This window comes from Zootoca vivipara, chromosome 13 (genome assembly GCF_963506605.1).
Source record: "Zootoca vivipara chromosome 13, rZooViv1.1, whole genome shotgun sequence".
Lineage (NCBI taxonomy): Eukaryota > Metazoa > Chordata > Lepidosauria > Squamata > Lacertidae > Zootoca > Zootoca vivipara.
Window position 1 is genome coordinate 30,016,736 of NC_083288.1, and position 21,377 is coordinate 30,038,112.

The 21,377-nt window shown below is 40.8% G+C and overlaps 1 protein-coding gene and 1 pseudogene across 1 annotated transcript; both read right to left on the reverse strand.

The window, feature by feature from the left end:
• Positions 1 to 6,004: 6,004 nt before the first annotated feature.
• Positions 6,005 to 6,936, reverse strand: LOC118079094 (olfactory receptor 14A16-like; annotated as a pseudogene).
• Positions 6,937 to 14,729: 7,793 nt separating this feature from the next.
• Positions 14,730 to 17,027, reverse strand: LOC118079098 (olfactory receptor 14A16-like). Its single transcript, XM_035103134.2, has 2 exons — positions 17,019 to 17,027; positions 14,730 to 15,680 (listed from the first exon to the last, which is right to left on the reverse strand). Exon 2 carries the CDS (start codon positions 15,675 to 15,677, stop codon positions 14,730 to 14,732), a length of 948 nt encoding a protein of 315 aa, XP_034959025.2. The 5' UTR covers positions 15,678 to 15,680; positions 17,019 to 17,027.
• Between the last annotated feature and the right edge of the window lie 4,350 nt (positions 17,028 to 21,377).

Here is a 21,377-nt window from a genome sequence, read left to right on the forward strand (position 1 = left end):
TATCCTTTGACTTGATGGAAAGCTTTCTTCTATCTTTTGGAGAAATATTCCTTTGAAGGGCAGCCTTTGGATCCAAAACAATATTTTTGCAAAAGGAAGGATCAGCAAATTGCCCATACAGCTAACATTAGTGTGAATGATGTCTGCCTTCAATTAGCAATTGAGAATGACTAAATAAATAAAGAAATAGCAGGCTAATGGGCAGGGTCGTCTCAAGCAGGTTGGGCGCCCTGGCGCTGAGGCGCAGAGATCGCTCCGCGCCCCCGCCCTCACAGCACACAGCATGGCTTCCACGTGGCTTTGCTGCACAGCGCCACACACACCCCTTCGGCCCGGCGCCCCGGCGCCCCCGGGACTACACCTAGAGCCGGGCCTGCTAATGCGTCTGAATCTGGAGTGGCACTCTAGCGAAGCAGAATAGAGGTACTTTAACTATTTGTTCCCCATAGTGATCTCCACATCTATTTGCATTAGAAGAAAAACATCCATTGATATGAATGGGTACATTTATCCCCATAGGCCAGATTGGGAACACAGTGAGGGACAAAATATTGCAATCTCTCTTTTTCATGCCAAGATTCAAAACCAGAATGGATGTTCTTTGCTACCTTTAAAAATAATTCTCTTTTTTTTTTATTCAGCTGATCATCTAGTTTTGGCCTTAGGTTCTGATGAAATCAGTGTGAGTTGTTAGATATCCAACTTGTTTTTTAACTAAAACATCAGTGGACTGGAATTATACCAGCTCAATTCAAGTTTCTAAATCAACAGCAGATTTCTTTTCTAATGCAAAACCTTTGAAGTGCTGCTGTTATCTCTTTGTTCCTCATGCTATAAATGATCGGGTTCATGAAAGGAGGTACCATTGAATACAACACTGCAAGCAATAAATCTAAGCCTGACGAGGCCCTAAAGGTTGTCCCCAAACAGGCATAGATTCCAGTGAAATAGAACAAGGAGAGCACAGCAAAATGGGGCAGGCAGGTAGAAAACGCTTTTTGCCTTCCCTTTGCAGAAGGAATGCCAAACACAGCTCTGAAAATGTGCACATAGGAAATGATTGTGAAACAAAAACAGCTTATACATATCAGAACAGTAAAAACAAGAGCTCCAGTTTCAATGAGATAGGAGGAGTTGGAGCAGGAAAGCTTTAGAAGCTGTGGGATTTCACAGAAGAACTGGTTGATACTATTGGAGCAGAAAGGGATGATAAATGTGCAGACAGTATTCAGTGTTGCATCCAAAAACCCAAAGATCCATGCACTGGTGGCCATTTTGATACAGACTCCCCTGTTCATTTCTCTCACGTAGTTCAGTGGATTGCAGATGGCAACGTAATGATCATAGGCCATGACTGTCAAGAGGACGGATTCTGATGCCCCCGCCCAAAAGAAGAAGAAGACCTGTGCCATACATCCATAATACGAAATTCTCCTAGTGTTCATCAGGGAATTAGCCATGGCTTTGGGAACAGTGACTGAGATGAAACCCATATCAATAATGTTTAAATTAACCATGAAAAAGTACATTGGGGTTTGCAGGTGTTTGTTGAGGGCTACAGCAGTTATCACGAGAAGATTTCCAATCACAGCTCCCAAGTAGATGAGGAAAAAACCCAAAAAGGATATAATGTGCAGCTCTAGAACATCAGAGAATCCTTTGAGCTGGAACTCAGTCACAAAGCTATGGTTGCTCATTTCTTTCTTGGCAAACTGTAGCCAGCCTATAGTTAGTGAAGAAGAAAAACACTCATTGATACTCTTAATTAATTATTTGATTCTGCAAGAGGCATGCACAACTTGGATCCTATGCTTGTCCATCAGTCATAAATAGTAGCCCACCAGAGCCTTAGCAAGCCTCCTGCTTTTAACTGCATGTTCTGGACTGAAAAACTGAATGGCTGTGTGCTATGAAATACCTGGTAGTACAACCACAATACAAGACTCTGCTAAGTTTAGAGTGCCATATGTTGTGCAGGTCTGGTGTATAAAATACGTACACATACAGTCATACCTCGGTTTAAGTATGCCTCGGTTTGAGTATTTTCAGTTTAAGTTCTCCGCAGACCCGTCTGGAATGGATTAATCCGCTTTCCATTACTTTCAATGGGAACGTTCGCTTCAGGTTAAGTATGCTTCAGGTTAAGTACAGACTTCCGGAACCAATTGTGTTTGTAAACCGAGGTACCACTGTATATTATTCTGGTATACACATTTGTAGTTTTAATGGGATGTGAGAAAACAGTCCCAATACTGATTTTGGAAGGGTGGGGTGTCCTAGAGTTTTCTGCATATGATTTTATCCGAACAATAAAATCATGGCCTCACAACAGTAATGATGGATTAGCAACAGTGGTGGAGGATTCTTCCATTCATGGATAAACTTGGACCTCTCCCTCTTAAAGTCACCTCCTTCTCACAACACAAAGACAAAACTCTGCAATATCCAAAAACCTCCCAGTCTCCGTTTCTGGGAGCTTAGAGTTGCTCCCTTGATGTTTTATGTTCTGTACATACAATTCAGAGAAACCACACCATGAACCTTCCTCCCAGAGTATATTTTGTGGTGCCAGTTCAGTAAAATGCCCGCAATAGTCTAGACTGCAATTATTCAAAATTTCATGGTGACATATGGAATATGCATTAGTTTCTTCCACTGTATGGAAAAACTAGTATGCAAAGCTAGTTCCATAGATAATTAGAAAGAACTCTTTTTGGACAACTTCAGCTCTTTATACATTTTGTGTTGGTTCAGTCACAGGTATAAGGTGAATTTTAGCAATCTAACTAGTACTTTAGGATCTCAAACTGAGGACTTCTCAAATTCCAGCCATCTTCTCTTAGATTACTTCCTATCTAACCATGCCGAATATCAGGGATGTGTAACATGTGTCATTCAATCAGCCCCAGCCAGAATGGTCAGGGACAATGGAAGTTGCAATCCAGCAACATCTGTAGGGCCATCTATGATCCTATCTAGGGTTCCCATCAATTCTCTCTGAGTTAATGACTTTAAATTAAATTTAATGAATAAATTATGCCCATCTAGAATTTATTATCATCTTCTGAATGCAAAGAACTACTTTCCTTGTCCAAGGGAAATCCATCTTACCTTGGATCTGTTGCTTATACACATTTGTTTGGCATATTCCATTCCATTCTTGTTCCCATCAGATTATATAACTGCGTGTACTGTGGATCTGGAAAGTTTAGCTGGTGTACTATCTTGCATATGCGAAAGAAGATTATCCAACATATATTAGGAAAACAGATTATCAGGGTGATGCATCCAACAAGAGAAAGGAACAAGATATTATTATTACTATAATTACTGGTTTATTGTACCGGTATATATTTATTCCAAGATTTGTACAATTTTCTCATACTTTCAGTGATCTTCCAGTATTTCTCTATTAAGGTCTTTATATTTCTGTAACTTTCACAAATTTAACTTGAGAAAGGATCTGTCAATTTATCTTCTGTAATGAAATAAATGTGATACTGAAATCATCTACATTGTGCTCCAGGTCTCTGTTTCTGATTTCAATTTACAGTGGAAGTGGGTTTCTTTTTTGGGGGGAAGGAAAATTATATATGCTCCTTCTGAAACAGTACTTAGAGTTTTTTCCCCAGGAGCTCAGTCCAGATTATTTCCGAAGTCCCAAGAGAATGATCATTATGTCTAAATTATTTGAGAGCCAAAGTGAGAAAAACACATTATGGAATGTCACTGTTTGCAGAGGACAAAGGCAAATGTTCAGGATGGAGCTTTCAATTGATCCATCATGAGTGACAGACCCAGCATTTTGCTGTCAGAGGTGCAGGTCAGTCTACAAAGTTATCCTGAACTGCTTAACTTTGAAATGCAGTTCAAAAGAGTTCAAATATTAAAAAGGGGAGATCCCAGAACATGGTCTGAAGTAATGCGATGAAAAGGCATTGTTGAATATAATGAGTATGGAAGACAGCAGGGAAATTCTATGTATCACATGATCTTTAGTGTGATCATTGAAGAGTGCCATCATGAAAGAAAGGTGGTGTATAAATGCCAAGGCTTCAGTGGAATCCTATCCCTCCCCTGGTGGCAGACAAAAAAGCAGATAAAGACAAAGAGTCCTTACCACATAATTTATTCAGTATTCACAGAGAGACAAAGAATGTAGTCTCTATTCAATGATGGCGTTGCTCCAAGTAAAGTTCCATCCCTCTACACCTCCCCTATTCAATGTCGCTCCTGTATCAGTTAATCTCAGCTTTCTGCCTCTGAGCTCTCTGTTCTAATACCCTCAATGCCCCTCTGGTCTTGGGAGAGCTGGGGTCAGGAATGCTTTCCAATGACACTGAGTCTGTCTGTTGTCTCTTCTTCCTGCTGTTTCTCTTCCAGTATTTCCCAGCTTCTGCCTTCTGCAGCCTCTGAACTATGACCTTCTGCAAACCACTGTTCTAAATCTATACTGTCCTCCTGTTCTTGGGAAGGTTCAGGAGAAGGGGGGAGGCCCCCACCATTCCTCTTCAGTCCAGTCCCTATGTAATAGTGCAATTAAGAAGATAATGGGAACAGCTTCAGATATTCTTATTCTTCCCTCATTTCTCCCCAGTCTGCTATCCAGACTGCTCCCTTATTCCAGATAGCCTGCTCCATATATCATTCCAGACATTTCCTGCCCCTTGGTTTCTCTACCTTTGGTGAATTCCACCTCTGCAGTGTCCAGTGGCTTATGCTCCCTCCCTATGTTCTATTCGGCGACATTTTCAACTGGAAAACCTATGATCTACCTGTGTCATTGGGGGTGAGATGAGCAGAGACCATGCTGCTCCTTTCCTCTAGTTGTGCTATCATTGTTATACCACATCAGCCTGCGCCCCACCTCTACTCAACTGGTTCCACTTGCTACCATGAAAGTAAAGGCATTGGAACAAACGAGGGGGAGAAATCCATCCCTCTGGTCTCCTCTAGGGATATACATTGAGGTCACCCTTGGGGGGGGGGGAATGTCATTGCTTTGGGAGGTAGAAAATGTTCATTCTCACTCACCTTTAAAATGGTATGTGTTTACAGCATCTATACTGAGAAATATAATTATAGTTCTGCTGATCTTAAATTTCTGTAGCTTTCAACAATTTATTCTATTTTCAGGAACTCTCAGGTCGATTGTTGTAAATAGATTCATTATCAGTGTTAAGCAATACCCACATTAATATTATTTGCTGACAACCACATTCAACGAATTAATAAGAAAGCACAGTTTCCTACAGAGTGCAAGGTCAGACCACCACATGGCTGGAGCTGACTTCATACAGTCTGGGACTTTGATGCTGCACTACACATCCTCCAATAGGGTCTGTGTGATGTAAGCCTTGGATTTTTCTGTATATTGGTGATTAATGTCAGTGGAAGATTAAAAAGATTCTTCTTAAAAAAATTAATTATATTTATTTCATAACATTTATATTGTGCTTGATTGCAGAAAACTTCAAAGTGGTTTACAGAAAAAAATAAAACAGCAATATTACTAGTAAAAACAATTAAAACATTTTTAGGTTTTTTTTAATAAAAAAAACAGCAATAAACTGAAAACACACCACCATTTTAATCCTCTGTGTAGGCTTATCTAGCCAAAAATGTTTTCAGCAGACATCCAAAAGAGTACAGTGAAGGCACCTGCCTGATGTCAATGGGCAGGGAGTTCCACAGTATAGGTGCCACCACACTAATATATAAATTTCTTACAAATGCAGAACATATATTATGTGGCACCTGTAACAGTGATGAACTTTTGACAAAATGCATCCGTTGTTACTCACACTCAGGACAGAACTCAAAGGATTCAAATAACTTCAGTGCAATAGTTTAAATGGGTGAGTATGAGTAGATAGATTGATACATGCATACACATATCTATGTTACGTCCCGTTTCATTCTGGCATTTGCCTACAAAAGTGCATTGTTTCTAATATTAAACCTCAAAGGACTGGATATTGGATTCACAGTGGGAAAAGCTTCCTTATTTCCTGTAAGAAACAATGTACTGAAACATTTTGCAAAGTGCAACTTTGATGTCCCTGTTCCTCATGGTATAAATAACCGGATTCATCAGTGGAGGTACCACAGAATATAATACAGAAATCACCAGATCCAGATCTGAAGGCGCACCTGAGACAGGCTTCAAGTAGGCAATGGCACCAGTACTTATAAATAAAGAGACAACAATGAGATGTGGTAGGCAAGTTGAGAAGGCCTTACTCCGTCCTTGAGTGGTAGGGATTCTGAGCACCGACTTGAAAATCTGCACATAGGAAACAACTATGAAACCAAAACAGGTGAAGACTATAAATGCACTGAAAGCAATAACTCCAACTTCAACGAGGTACAAATTATCACAGGAAATTTTCAGCAGTTGTGGGATTTCACAGAAGAACTGGTTGACGATGTTCGAACAGAAGGTGATGGCAAAAGTGCTACCGGTGTGTAAGGCTGAGTAAAGAAGGCCAGCTATCCATGCACTGGCTGCCATCTGGATGCAGGCTTTCCTGCCCATCACTGTCTCATAGTGCAGTGGGTCACAGATGGCAACATACCTATCATACGCCATTCCCGTGAGCAAGAACAGATCTGAGATCAAGAAGAAGAACAAAGAATACACTTGTGCAACACACCCAGAAAATGAAATCTCTCTGGTGTTCCAAAGTGAATTGATCATGGCATTGGGGATGGTGACAGAAATGGAACCAAGGTCGACAACAGATAAATTCACCAAGAAAAAGTACATGGGGGTATGAAGTTTTGATCCAGGGAAACCGCTGAGATGATAAGAAAATTTGCTGCCAAGGCTGCCAAGTAAACCACTAAAAAAAGAGTGAAGTACAAAATGTTTTCCTCCCAGTTGTCAGAAAAATCCAAGAGAAGAAAAGTAGGAAGGACAGTTGAATTAGGCATTTTCTCCTACAGATGTGGCATGGCTGCTGATCAAAAGAGAGAGAGAGAGAGAGCTTATTTAATGCATGTATTCAGCAATTTATTAACATTTTTCATTACTGTCACAATCAGTAATGATAGAAATGAAGCTATATATATATATATATATATATATATATATATATATATATATATATATAATAGCATTATAGCTAATGAAAAAGCAGGTGTATCATCCCCCTTATGATAGACAGCTTTATGGAAGAAAAGAGACTTCAAACAATTAGAGTTGCTACCCTATATGCTTTTGAATAGAAATGCATAACATTTTGCTGTGAATTATGTACCTGAGGTGTTGTCAAAGCTTGCCAGGTTGTGGTTTGCAACCTTCAAAGACTCAGCTGCTTGAGTCAAAGAAAAGGAAAGCATTTCAAAAGCCTGAAAATTCTTTTCTGGTTCAGGGTAAAATCTGAACTGGGAAGGAACTGGGAAAGAACTGGGAAAGAACTGGTCCACATGGATGGACCCTCTCATTGCCCCTAAACACAGTTTCCTGCCACCCAAAAAGAAACATGGGAATAAACAAAGTTGCTTAACTGTGAGTCAGAACTTTGGTCCATCTAACTGATAACTGTCTGCATGGACTGGCAGCAGTTCTACAGATGTTTCAACAAGGATCTCTCCTGTCCCTACATGGATATGCCAAGTACATGGAACTATGTGAAAAAAGGATATAAATGTAAAAAGAAGAGTAAAATACAGAAAAAATGTTTTCAGGGACTTTGTTATAGTCAATCTAAAGGCTCTCAATTCATTTGAAGTTTATTTTCCACCATGCCACAAAGTCTATGCCACAACAATTCTGTTCAACATCAAAGTGCCATGGAAATCTATGGGTCATTTCATGTTAAACATCTGAAAGCATATCCAAGCTCATTTGAAGCACATGACCTTCCCCCAAATAACCTTTAAACATGTGCTTTAAGTGTGAGTTAAGTTTGCTTTCAGTGTATAGCTTGGATCTGTCCTAGGTTGGTTTGGCTGCCACAAATTAGACACAACTAACATGTCTGGAAGTAAGGCTTAACACCAAGTATTTGGAAATGGTCACATTGAATAAATTTATAACATATAAAAAGTTCCCCCCTCCTACTTCTATTGTACCTATACATACCAGTAAAGGATACAGTCCTTTTTCTTCAATGGGGATACCCAATATGCTGCCAACTTTGTTTATTCCCACATATTCCAATGACATTTGCTGGAAAGGAGGCATGCTGCCAGTTATGCGTAATCCTCATCTAATAAACTCTACTCATTGGTTAACAATTCTTTCAGCAATTTTCATTTTCAAAACTATATAGATCTTAATTCTGATTGTAAAACAGCAGATTGTTTGATCATTGAATTATACGTGTCATGAAAGAATCAGTATTCGGAGGCTAGTGATTGTTTTAGCTAATATATCTAAATGAAGTGTTGAATCGTACAGCTGATTCTTCAAGGTCACTGCATTGGGGGGGGCACAGGTGCACATCAGTGTGCTGGAAAAGGGACACACACACACAGTGTGGTGTAGTGGTTAAGAGCGGTAGAGTCGTAATCTGGGGAACTGGGTTCGTGTCTCCGCTCCTCCACATGCAGCTGCTGGGTGACCTTGGGCTAGTCACACTTCTTTGAAGTCTCTCAGCCCCACTCACCTCACAGGGTGTCTGTTATGGGGGAGGAAGGGAAAGGAGATTGTTAGCCGCTTTGAGACTCCTTCGGGTAGTGATAAAGCGGGATATCAAATCCAAACTCTTCTTCTCTTCTTCACCCCAAGCTGTGCTGCTGAAGTCTAACAAATGAGATGAAGAGATTTGTGAAAATTAAAGACAAGATACGCTTGTGTTCCTGTGAGGAGATAAGACACAGTGTATGTTTTTGTGCGTAACAGAGAGTAGAGGAAGTTTGCGTTCAGCAATAGAGAATTTAAATAGTGCAAGTGTGTGCACTCAGAATACGATCCCACTGTGTTCAGTCAGCTATATTCACATACAGTACAAAAATGCAAGGTGCAAGTGCTTAGGTAAGGGTGCAATCCTATAAACACATATCTGGCAATCAGTCACATTGAATTTAAAGGGGGTTGCTTTTCAATAAACACAGATAGTATTAAACCTTAGCTATTTTTTGCTTTCTGTGTGGAATCTGTACCACATGAACAGATGCATGCAGAAACCAGGTACTGCCAGTATTGAGCAGCCCAGAGACACCCCATTTATGAAATGGTAGGTTGTGAATTTTTGACGCTGACACTGGTTTCAGTCTATGTATTGACTTGACAGTTACACACTGCTTAACTGTACACGTATATAAAATATTTCAAGGGTTCAGACTGCTTCACAAATGTTGTCTAAGTAATGTTTAAAACAGTTGCAGTATCTAGGCTGCAGTTGCTTTCTCAATGTTAAAGTGAGATTAGCAGATGTAAGGCGAGGATATTGTGATGGATTATGCCAGGCCACCTGCCAAGTCTTCTACTTTGCAAATTATTCTGTGGCATTACCTACTGGATGACAGTGGAGAAAACACTAGGAGGGTTTATTCTTTCTTTATATTTTACCTTTGCATTCTGTCACGCATCTCACTTGATTTCTTCATTTGTATTTCATGGAAACAAAGTCAAAATCTCTAAAATGTTCTTCTTTATTTTCCATGTCTTCTATAGCAATGAGCTGTGTGTGTAAATGTGTACCTTGTAGTGACTAGGTTTTATGACCCTACACTCTGCATGTGTTCTTGGGGAAACTACAGATCCCAGTAGCATTCAATAGTAGTAGTCTCAAGAGGAATTATCTATGGATTGAAATATGTTTCATGTAAAACACATGAGGAATGTTGCTTCTTTCACGTTAGTTGCAGATGGAAGAAATAACATCTACAATATGTTCCTCAAGGCATGAAAAATTATGACACTTGAGCTGAATCTATGGCTAGCATTATGCCAGATTTGCCATTTCTAGATAGAGATAGACTTTCATAGCGGTCTATGTTCTGGTAACCTCCTGGTTGAATCATGTATTGGATTATACATAGGATTGCCCATGTCATTCTCTTGACCCCAAAAGAACTTTGATGATAGCCTTTTGCCGAGTGCTACCTAAATAGAGGTGCATTTTGTATTCAGCAAAGAGAGAGGATATACTAAAGAGGAAGTTTCCAGAATCTTGGTTTGTTGAGGTCTCCGAACAGCTCTCATATTGTTCTGCAAATCAGACTTTCCAGGATTCTGTGGAGGAAAGCCATGAGTCTTGAAGGGTGTTAAGAGTGCTTTAAATGTATAGTGTGAATGAGATGATACTATTGCCCCCACCTCTGGGAACAAGGCCCAATTTAAGAAGGTGAACAAAGTGAACAAGAAAATGTTCTGTGTTTTTTTTTTAAAAAAAGGCCACAACTTTATTGATTTCAGATGTAGGTAGGATTTAGCATAGGCATTGGACATATATCACTCTCAGCCCCTTGTTGGAGGACTAAGGCTTGATGGGGTTGTTCATGGGATATATGGCTCCATCACAAGACACAGGTGAACAAATTACAGAGACATGCAGAATAAAGTTGACACATTAGGGAGAATTTGTGTCAAAGTTGCCTGACACAACCAGCCATGGTTCCATTTTGTCTGTATTATATGCATGGACTTCCAGTGGCTCTCTGGGCCTTCAGACAGGTCATCATTCCTTGCCCTGCTTGGAGATGCCAAGTTTTATTTTTATTTTTTTCCCCAAATAATTTTTATTCATTTTCCAATATTACAAAATCACAAAAACAAGAACAAAAAACAAAAGAACACATTTTTGAAAAATCAATTCTTGCATTTTTTACTTAACATTGTTGACTTCCTCAATTCCCCCCTCACTGGGTACATTTTAAAATTCCAAGTAAGCAAGTTCCATTTTATATCTTAAATCATTCTAACACATTTTATCATTATCACTCGAATATTCTATTCTAAAATCATCATCTATTCTTCACCAATAATTAATCAATTTATCCAAATCAAAATTCCTGTCCTTCTATCTACTATTTCTCCCCTTAACCTCGAATTTATTACCAAGAATTTTCCATAAATTTAAATACTAATTCTTCTATCATGCTAACATTTAAACACTTAAAACTAATTCAGCCCCCCTTCCGCTGGACTCAGGGTCTCCCAGATACTTCAGCGAGTTCCACAAGTCATTCCAGTTTCGGACCATCTAGATCAATCAAAAATTTACATCCATTATTACCCCACTCCCACCCTGTCCCAGCCTACCCCCCATTTTTCCTTGATCATCCCCTGCTGCCTCCCCAATTCTCTAAATACTGTAGTACAAAACCATCCAGTTATATTTCCACTTTCCAGCCCTATCTCAATCCCCCCCTTTAAGTTATGGCCCTAGTATGGATCCTGCCCTCCCTCTCTCACTGGGAGGACATTATTCCATGCTGGTTCTTCTTTGGAGACTCCTTGGATCAGACATATGTTCTGTCCCCCCCCCCCTCACTGGGGGAACAATATTCCATGCATCTTCCTCATTTTCTTTAAAGTCAATTACATTGTCCAAGACTGATGATTGTTCTTCTTGCTTCTCTTCATTCTTTGTTGAAATTAATCCTTTTTCACTGTCCACACCATTCTGATTCCTTTCACGCAACTGTATATTACTTTCACGCAACAATATATTATTTTGCCACAATTCATTTCTCTCTTTTTTTTAAACATACTTTTTATTAATTTTACAAAATACAAAAAAACCACACAAAAAAACGGTACATACATAAACACCTTTTCCACCTCCTTCCTACCCACCCACATGGGTCCTCCCCTGCCACAGAAGTATCCCATGTATGTGAACAGTCAGAGATGGTCCATTTTATGCTTGGATTTCTGTCCTCCTCCCCCTCCCCTGACCCCAAAGCCACCCCCTGCCACCAGGGAGCTCCAGCAAACCAGGGCAGTACGCAGGAGGCCATCCATCCAACCATCTATTGTCATACCAAAAAAAGAGAAAAATAGCAATAGGAAAAAAGAGAAAAAAGAAAGGGCAAAAAAAGAGAAAAAAACAATACAAAACAGAAAATTTTTTCTTACATTCATAATTGTAAAACCATATTTTGTGGGCTTCCCCTCTCCCCCCCCTTCCCCGGTTTTCATCCCTTTTTTATCATCTGCAACAGTTTCTTACTTTATAAAAATACACCTTTATATCTTATACAACTTATAAATCAATTGTTAACATTTTCATCTAATATTCAAATCACTGAAAAATCAAACTCCCATTTTATCTTCCCGTGCCTAATTTTTACTCCCTCTATAAGCCTCCATATTTTCACATTTTTCCAAAATCCATTCACTTTTAAAACTATAACTATTCTCAATTTAACCTTACATCCCCGATTACCGGCTCCACCCCCCCAATCCAGCAAATTCCATAATCAGCAGACCAGTTATAAACCTGTTAATCCATCCTTATAATCACAACATCACTTTCCCTTCACCCCACCCCCTGTTTACAGTCTTTTGCCATCCAGGCCACCATACAGGACCCCTGAATTTCTTCTCTTCTCTGCATATTTTTTCCTTCTTCCCTGTGGGCGTTCTGGAGTTCCAGTAATACCAATCGTGCCCTCCTCAAAGGCAGGGCACTCCATCCAACTTTTTGTAGAGTAAAGTCATCATTTTTTTCGTGGTGTGTTTCATTTTGTGTTGAATCATCACAGTCCTCATCTTCATCTTTTCCTTCCAAATCACAGTCACCATCATTGTCATTCTCACATTCATCTTTTTCAGTGTCAAAAGCTTCATCTTCTAAAAAATCATATTCTGCCATCACCATCTGAAATTGTTGCTGTAACTCTTGCCGTCGTGTCTCCTCTTGACATAGTTCTATTCTTGTTTCCCACATTAAGGTCAAAACAGACCGCTGGAACTCAGGGGAACACTTTTTTGTTAACATAGTTCAATCCTGCCAAGGTCAAAACTTGTCACGTGGGGTGGAATATGATCACAGTTTATTTTCTCGACTCCATTTTAACAAACTGGCTGCATTCTTCAAGTCTTATTAACAATAAAGTTCGAACTCACATTTCACAAACATTTAAACCAAAAAAGAAATTCCACAAAGTCCAGAAATACAAAGTGAAATAAAAATTGACTTATAAATCCTGATCAACTCACTGGGTTGTCTGGGCTGCCGGCTCCCGAGGAAAAGAAAGGTTTTTCTTAGTCTTTACCTCTTGCTGCAGGGCACTCACAACCACAGTCTCTCTCCCCTTTCACCCTGCATCAAAGGGGAGATTCTCTTTGATGCCTTTGAGGGATCCTTTTGAATTGCAAATCTTCTGTTTACGGCTTTGGGTTTCTATTTACTGTCTCTTTTGTTGCCGTGGGGGGGGGTGGCTTCCTCTTTTCTCCCCTCTCTCCCAGATCCAAATTGTTTTATAATCCAAATCGTGAGGTTACTTACAATCTTGTTTATTTTCGGAAGAATCCAGCGCTCTCCGCCTTCGGCTTGAAGCTTCTCCCTGCTAGAATAACGTTGCCGCTCAAAATGGCCCCCGCGACTTCTACCCTCCTCACTCCGGAGCTCTTATTAGAGCTAGCCGAAGGGTTGGGGAGTCCGGATTGGGGCTGTGCCGAGCAAATTTGCCCCCGGGACGCCCTTCCCGAGGTTCTAAGGGGCGCAGCGTCGCTCTCGCTGCCCTCCCCACTCCTAGCAGGGACGGGCCGTCTCGGAGACGAGACGAAACCCCGCCGATCGGCGCTGGCGCTGAACCCGGAAGCTGCCACAATTCATTTCTCAAGTCCAAAAGCAATTCCAAAAGTTCCTTCTGAAAGTCCAATCCATCAGGTGATGTTATGGCTACAGACATCCTGCTCGTCTCAGATTTCACGAGAACAGAACAGAGCAGGAAGTGGCACAGATCTTATTTCCGAAAACATCAGGGACCAAGTTTATATCTGAACTGGTTATACTCTCATTTTTAATTCTTCTTCATATTTTAAAAATCTTGTGACCATTTGTGAAAAGAGCATTTATCAAACTTCTTATACCCAGCTTTATATTTTGCGCTCTCTTCAAAATTGACAGTTCTCAACTTCAAAGAGGTAAAAAAATTCCTTTCTATTGTGATATCATAATGGTGGCTCGCTGATCCCTCCAGGGGCCTGACTCCAAACTCCCGGGGGAATTTCCCCAGTCCAAATTAAAAATTTTACAGGGATTTTAGTGGATTCAGCTCTTCTCCCCTTTACCCTGCTTCAGGGGGAAGGTAATTGATAAGTTCCTTTCAGTCTTTCCGGCTACAGGCAAATTAACTGCATCACAGTTCTTTCAATGGGAGATCGACTTCCTGTTTAAATCTCCTCCCGTGGCCAATTCTTTTCTATGTAAATTTCCCCCCCTTAAATTTCTTTCTGTTACTCACGATGTCCAATGTCTTCAAAGCCTATATATATATAGGCTCCGCTCACTGTCGGAGCTCTTAAAAAGAGCTTACCAGGGACAGAGGAGTCACTTTGGGGCACAGCCAAGCTCTCACGCCCCAAGAAAGCTCAATCTGGGGTTCTTCTGGGGGTCCGTGTTGCTGTCGCAGCCCCCCCTCACAGTGCCAGGAACTTCGGAGCTCAAGGATTCGTCACCGATCAGCGCTGGCGGTACACCAGAAGTCCTGGAGATGCCAAGTTTTAAAATAGGAGCTGCCTTCATGCAAAACAGATGTTCTACAACAGATTATAGGGGGAAATTCACATACAGAAGGTGATTGTAAAGCACCCACATGCCTTCTTATAGAATTCTGGATATAGTTTTAGAAGAATGCCGCACATCTAAGAGTTTCCATAAGGCAGTCTTGATATCTTTGTTTCTCATGCTGTAGATGAATGGATTCAATGTGGGAGGAATTATGGAGTACACCACAGCAAAAGCTATATCTAGATCAGAAGAAGCTTCACTGGGAGGCCTTGTATAAGCAAACACTCCAGTGAACAGTAAGACAGAGACAACAGTGAGGTGGGGGAGGCAAGTGGAAAGGGCTTTTTTCTTACCATGGACAGAAGGGATTTTGCGCACTGTAGAAAAGATCTCCATGTAAGTTATGATGATGAAAATGAAACACCCAAGTGCTATACTGGAGCTTAGCACAATAACTCCAACTTCCACTAAGTAAAAGTTAGAACAGGAGAGCTTCAATAACTTTGGGATTTCACAGAAGAATTGATTGACAGCATTAGAACAAAACGTGTTGGCAAAGGTGATCCCAGTATGTAATGTGGCATAAAGAAGACCTACAATCCACACAATGGCTACCATTCGAATGCAGGCTCCTTTGTGCATAATTGTCTCATAGTGGAGTGGGTTGCAAATGGCCACATATCGGTCATGTGCCATTATAGTTAGCAGAGCATAGTCAGATGCTCCAAATAAGTACTGAAAGAAAACTTGAGCAACGCATCCAAAATACGAAATAAATCTGCAATTTAGGAGGGAAATCTCCATTGATTTGGGTACCATGACTGAAACTGTTCCAATATCCATGATGGCCAAATTCAGAAGAAAGAAGTACATGGGTGTGTGAAGGCGATGATCAAGAGCAATAGCAATAGAAATGAGAAGATTCCCTATTATTGCCATTAAGTACAATACCAGAAATATAAAGAAGTGTAAGATTTGCAGTTCTCGAACGTCTGAGAATTCCAGCAGCAGAAAGGCAGACATGGATGTAAGATTGTGCATATTGTTCACATGCTACCTGTACAAGGAAGAAATCAAGACTTTTTAGCATACAAATATTGATTAACCGGTTTGATTTGAACAGGGCTCTTTTAATTTAACAACCATATTCAATTGATTTTACTTTGCTTAATTCCCCCTGTAAAAACAGTATGATGGTTCTTTGTCCACTCAGTAGACTGCCCACTACCCACTTATGGGCCCTGATTATGCAGGTTTCTGGAGAAGATGGATGGACTACATGCATACGGTACAAAGTACACATATAGATTTTTTGGGGTGTTTGGCTTCATTTGCAGACATCAATGAGAGGGGTGAAAAATGTGCATGCAGGCTACTGGTAGTAAGGTTGTGGAACAGACATAGTTTAAAGGTGGTAGAAGGCGGCTTGGCTTTAGTTCAGTAGACCCAATGAAGGAGCAAATGACATTGGCTAAGAATCTTAAAGGCAAAGGTTATTCCAAGAGTAATTCTGGGGAGGGAGCCAATGCCCATTCTACATAAAGCTCTCTGGGTCCTTTTGAAACTATTGGCCTACCTTGCCCTGGAGGGTTTTTGCGAGGATAAAATGTAATAACCACCTCATTCATTGTCCTCACTTGGAATGAAGGAAATCAATGCAACTGGGTAGTCTTAGGTATATTTTCAAACTTTATGCAAGACAATGAAACCAAGTGGAACAGACAGGGAGCATCAGCCAGTTGCCCCAAGGAAACCAGGAAAAGTGCCCACCCACCACCTCTATAAAATGAGTGGAAACCTTTGATCCAGTTTATGTACCCACCATAAAAAGATTACCGGAAAGGGGGTGCAGCTCATAACTGTCAAAAGATTTCATTAAAAAAAAGGATGCTGTACCATTTTAGCTTATACCCACATTGAGGTAAATGAAGGGTAGTGTGGGGAGAGATGAAGTCCTACTCACACCGTTATCCATCGCATGGTTAGTTCATTGTGGATTTGGTGCATGTCATCCTTGGAATGTTTCTGTAGCTTTTACACAGGGTTGTCCTCATCAAAATACCAGCCTGTACTTGTTCTTCCTGTCATCCACATTTCCCTTCACCACAGAAGATCTGTAGAAAAATCTGTAATAATAACCCATCATACATTTGCAGTCCCTGCTGGGGTGCAAACTCTTTAGCACATTTTGGGAGTAGAACTAACAGGGATGATCTGGGGTAAACTGAACCTCCCCCTATTGCTCCCTTTAGGCTATCCTGTATTCTCTCATGCACTCGAGGGTTTTATTCTTTTTCTTCTCCTTTTATACAAAAGAGAGTCCTCTTCCAGCGCAAAAGTGGTCAGGTACCTTTTAAAGTTCAGGGCTATATCGGAGACTATCCCTTGTGTCCACAGTTTAGGAAGTTCTGCCTCTAGAAATCCCTTTCTGTAAAAGCTTGCCTCTCTCCTGAGGTAACTTTAGGACACCCTGGGTCTGTCTGTCTGCCTGGCTCGCCCTCTTGGTGCACCCTAAAGATACAAACTAACCGTTCCCCTCTCGAAGGAAGTGTTGTCTTTTTAATGGATGTCCTCCTGAATGAGTTTTCATGTACCTTGGCTGGAAAAATAACACAGACGATTTTCTAATTGGCACTTTAACACTGGAAATTTTAGGTGGGAGTGACCATGCTCTTCTGGAGTTTATTATCCAGCGGAAAGGAGCAACCAAGCATTCTAAGGTCCAAATTCTAGACTTTAAGAAAGCCGACTTCAGAAAACTTAGGGAAACGCTGGGTGAAATCCCATGGACAGTAATACTAAAAGGGAAGGGAGTTCATGATGGTTGGGAGTTTGTTAAAAGGGAGATATTAAAAGCACAACTTCAGGCAATACCAATGAGACGGAAACATGGAAGGTGCCTAAAGAAGCCAGGCTGGCTATCTAAAGAACTTTTGACTGAGTTAAGATTTAAAAGGGATATGTACAACAAATGGAAAAGGGGGGAAATCTCCAGAGAGGAATTCAAACATATAGCCAGCACGTGTAGAGACAAAGTCAGAAAAGCTAAAGCACAGAATGAACTCAGGCTCGCTAGAGAGGTTAAAAGCAACAAAAAGGGCTTTTATGGGTATGTCCGTAGCAAAAGGAAAAACAAGGAAACAGTGGGGTCACTCAGAGGAGAAGATGGTGAAATGCAAACAGGGGACAGAGAAAGGGCAGAACTCCTCAATGCCTTCTTTGCCTCAGTCTTCTCCAAGAAAGAAAACAACGCCCGACCTGAAGAATATGGAGCAGATGATTCAGCAGGGGAAACACAGCCCAGAATAAGTAAGGAGGTAGTACAAGAATACTTGGCTAGTTTAGATGTATTCAAGTCTCCAGGGCCAGATGAACTACATCCAAGAGTATTAAAAGAACTGGCAGAGGTGATTTCAGAACCACTGGCAATAATCTTTGAAAATTCCTGGAGAACAGGCGAAGTTCCAGCAGACTGGAGGAGGGCAAATGTTGTCCCTATTTTCAAAAAGGGGAAAAGAGAGGACCCAAACAATTACCGCCCAGTCAGCCTGACATCAATACCAGGAAAGATTCTAGAGCAGATCATTAAGCAAACAGTCTGTGAGCACCTAGAAAGAAACTCTGTGATCACTAAAAGTCAGCATGGGTTCCTGAAAAATAAGTCATGTCAGACTAATCTGATCTCATTTTTTGACAGAATTACAAGCCTGGTAGATGAAGGGAACGCTGTGGATGTAGCCTATCTTGATTTCAGCAAGGCCTTTGACAAGGTGCCCCATGATATTCTTGTAAAGAAGCTGGTAAAATGTGGGCTAGACAATGCTACCATTCAGTGGATTTGTAACTGGCTTACTGACCGAACCCAAAGGGTGCTCATCAATGGCTCCTCCTCATCCTGGAGAGTAGTGACTAGTGGGGTGCCACAGGGTTCTGTCTTGGGCCCAGTCTTGTTCAACATCTTTATCAATGACTTGGATGATGGGCTTGAGGGAATCCTGAGCAAGTTTGCAGATGACACCAAATTGGGAGGGGTGGCTAACACCCCAGAGGACAGGATCACACTTCAGAATGACCTTAACAGATTAGACAACTGGGCCAAAGCAAACAAGATGAATTTTAACAAGGAGAAATGTAAAGTACTACACTTGGGCAAAAAAAATGAAAGGCACAAATACAGGATGGGAGACACCTGGCTTGAGAGCAGTACATGTGAAAAGGATCTAGGAGTCTTGGTAGACCACAAACTTGACATGAGTCAGCAGTGTGATGCAGCAGCTAAAAAAGCCAATGCAATTCTGGGCTGCATCAATAGGAGTATAGCATCTAGATCAAGGGAAGTAATAGTACCACTGTATTCTGCTCTGGTCAGACCTCACCTGGAGTACTGTGTCCAGTTCTGGGCACCACAGTTCAAGAAGGATACTGACAAGCTGGAACGTGTCCAGAAGAGGGCAACCAAAATGGTCAAAGGCCTGGAAACGATGCCTTATGAGGAACGGCTTAGAGAGCTGGGTATGTTTAGCCTGGAGAAGAGAAGGTTAAGGGGTGATATGATAACCATGTTCAAATATATAAAAGGATGTCATATAGAGGAGGGAGAAAGGTTGTTTTCTGCTGCTCCAGAGAAGCGGACACGGAGCAACGGATTCAAACTACAAGAAAGAAAATTCCACCTAAACATTAGGAAGAACTTCCTGACAGTAAGAGCTGTTCGGCAGTGGAATTTGCTGCCAAGGAGTGTGGTGGAGTCTCCTTCTTTGGAGGTCTTTAAGCAGAGGCTTGACAGCCATCTGTCAGGAATGCTTTGATGGTGTTTCCTGCTTGGCAGGGGGTTGGACTGGATGGCCCTTGTGGTCTCTTCCAACTCTATGATTCTATGATTCTATGATTCTATGATTCTATTGCTCAATAACGTAATGGTTGCTTTAAGGTTTCCTTTGCACAAGCTTAGTTTCAACAGTCATAACTTTGTTACTCGTGTACTAGATAACCTATCGACTACCTAGCCTAAACCTACTCTCCTAGACCTTCTTTTCAACCACCCTCACACTCCCGCTCCCCAGCACCCTCTCAACTCACAAAAAATGACTCTCCCTTCTCTTTAAACATTCAACCATTCCCTTCCCTTCCTGGAATGTCCAGTCAATCAACACGGAGTCTGAGTAAACCCTTGATGGGTCGGGTTGTTAAGGCTATACCAAACAGGTAAAAATGTCACAGATAACATTCCCTTTGGGTTATAATGAATTTTCAACCAGAGGGATATTGCTTGTTCCCAGACTTTTAATTCAACTCTGGGCAGTCTTGCCTTAATATTACATTAGATGTGCTCTTAGGGGTGCCGAATAGGGATCTAAGAAATTTTGATTGGACTGTTTCGAGAATCTTAAGATTGGCAGAGAGTCCAATTTGTGAACCGTATAGAAGTTGGACCAGAGATTTTGCCTGAAAGACTTTTAAGGCCATAGGAAGGAAACCAGCACCTTTCCTTCTAAATAGTCTAAGAATGGTGTTAGCACTTCTTTCTGCTAAGGTGGCTGATGTGGTCAGATGTGCTGAGAATTTGGCATTGTAAGAGAAGGTGATGCCTAAGTATTGGAAGATCTTAATTTGATCTATGGCATTTCCCTTCATATTCCAATTGTGTTTCCTAAAGGAGCGGCCAAAGCGGACAATTTTAGTTTTAGCAAAATTAATTGTTAGCACTTCAGTGTTACATTGATCACTGAATTTCTCTAATGCTCCTTTCAAGCCAACTTTGGTTTGAGAAAGAAATACAGCGTCATCCATGTACATTAAAATTGGAACTTTTCTATTCTGCAGCAGTTTCATTTCTAAATTGGTTTTTAAAAGCTGTATGTGCAGGACAATAATTGTTTAGGTGCTTTGACATTGTAGGAAATTGCTCCCATTCATCCAAAACAGCTGATTAGAATCAAAACTCCTCCGCCCCAATTAGAACTGCCTCTGTTTTTCTCACAAACAGAAGAAAATAGTTAATATAAGCACTCTGTGGCTGATGCAGCATTCCAGACCAAACTGCATTTTGTAGAGAGCTCTTCCCTTCTGCCCATTTCAGACCCGTGTGCAGAGTGTGCAATGAGGATTACTGTACAAATCAATGAACTAATCAATTCATGGTTTGACAACAGTACTTATGAAGTTGTCTGAAGACTTCCTTCTTTCTTTCAAAAACATTTTTAAATTCCTTGTGGCTGCCGGTAGTCAGCAACACACACACAAAAGGTCATTTAAAATGCTTCCAGGAAGTGACAATACATCCAATCATGTATTTAGAGATGCAGGCAGCCATATTTATTGCTCCCGATAATTGTTCAAGAAGAGACTGTCCAGCAAGGATTTTAAAGAACTGTTTGATTAATAGCAATCTTCCCCCATATACAATTCCCCAAGAATGAACAGCGCAGTAATACTCTAAAAACACTCAGTAAGTTCTTGCCTCACCTACCGGTAGATCCAATCCCAAATATATTTGACGGCCAAGCTAGTTTAAATAGGGTCTCAAAAATGAGAAAGAATTAACAAGTCAGACATTCTGTAAAAGAGAACGGTCTAAGCATGGCTGCATCATTACTCTTATGTTTCAAGTATACATGAGACCACATGAAATTCGATAGATAGATGACTGGATGTGAAAAAAGTGATAAGCACCTCCAGATTATATCAAAATAATAGAAAACTACTCAACCCCCTTAATCGTTTTGACATACCTTTATATTT

Excerpts from the sequence above, each read along its gene's own strand:
- LOC118079098 (XM_035103134.2), bottom strand. The coding sequence starts at position 15,677 with ATGCACAATCTTACATCCATGTCTGCCTTTCTGCTGCTGGAATTCTCA.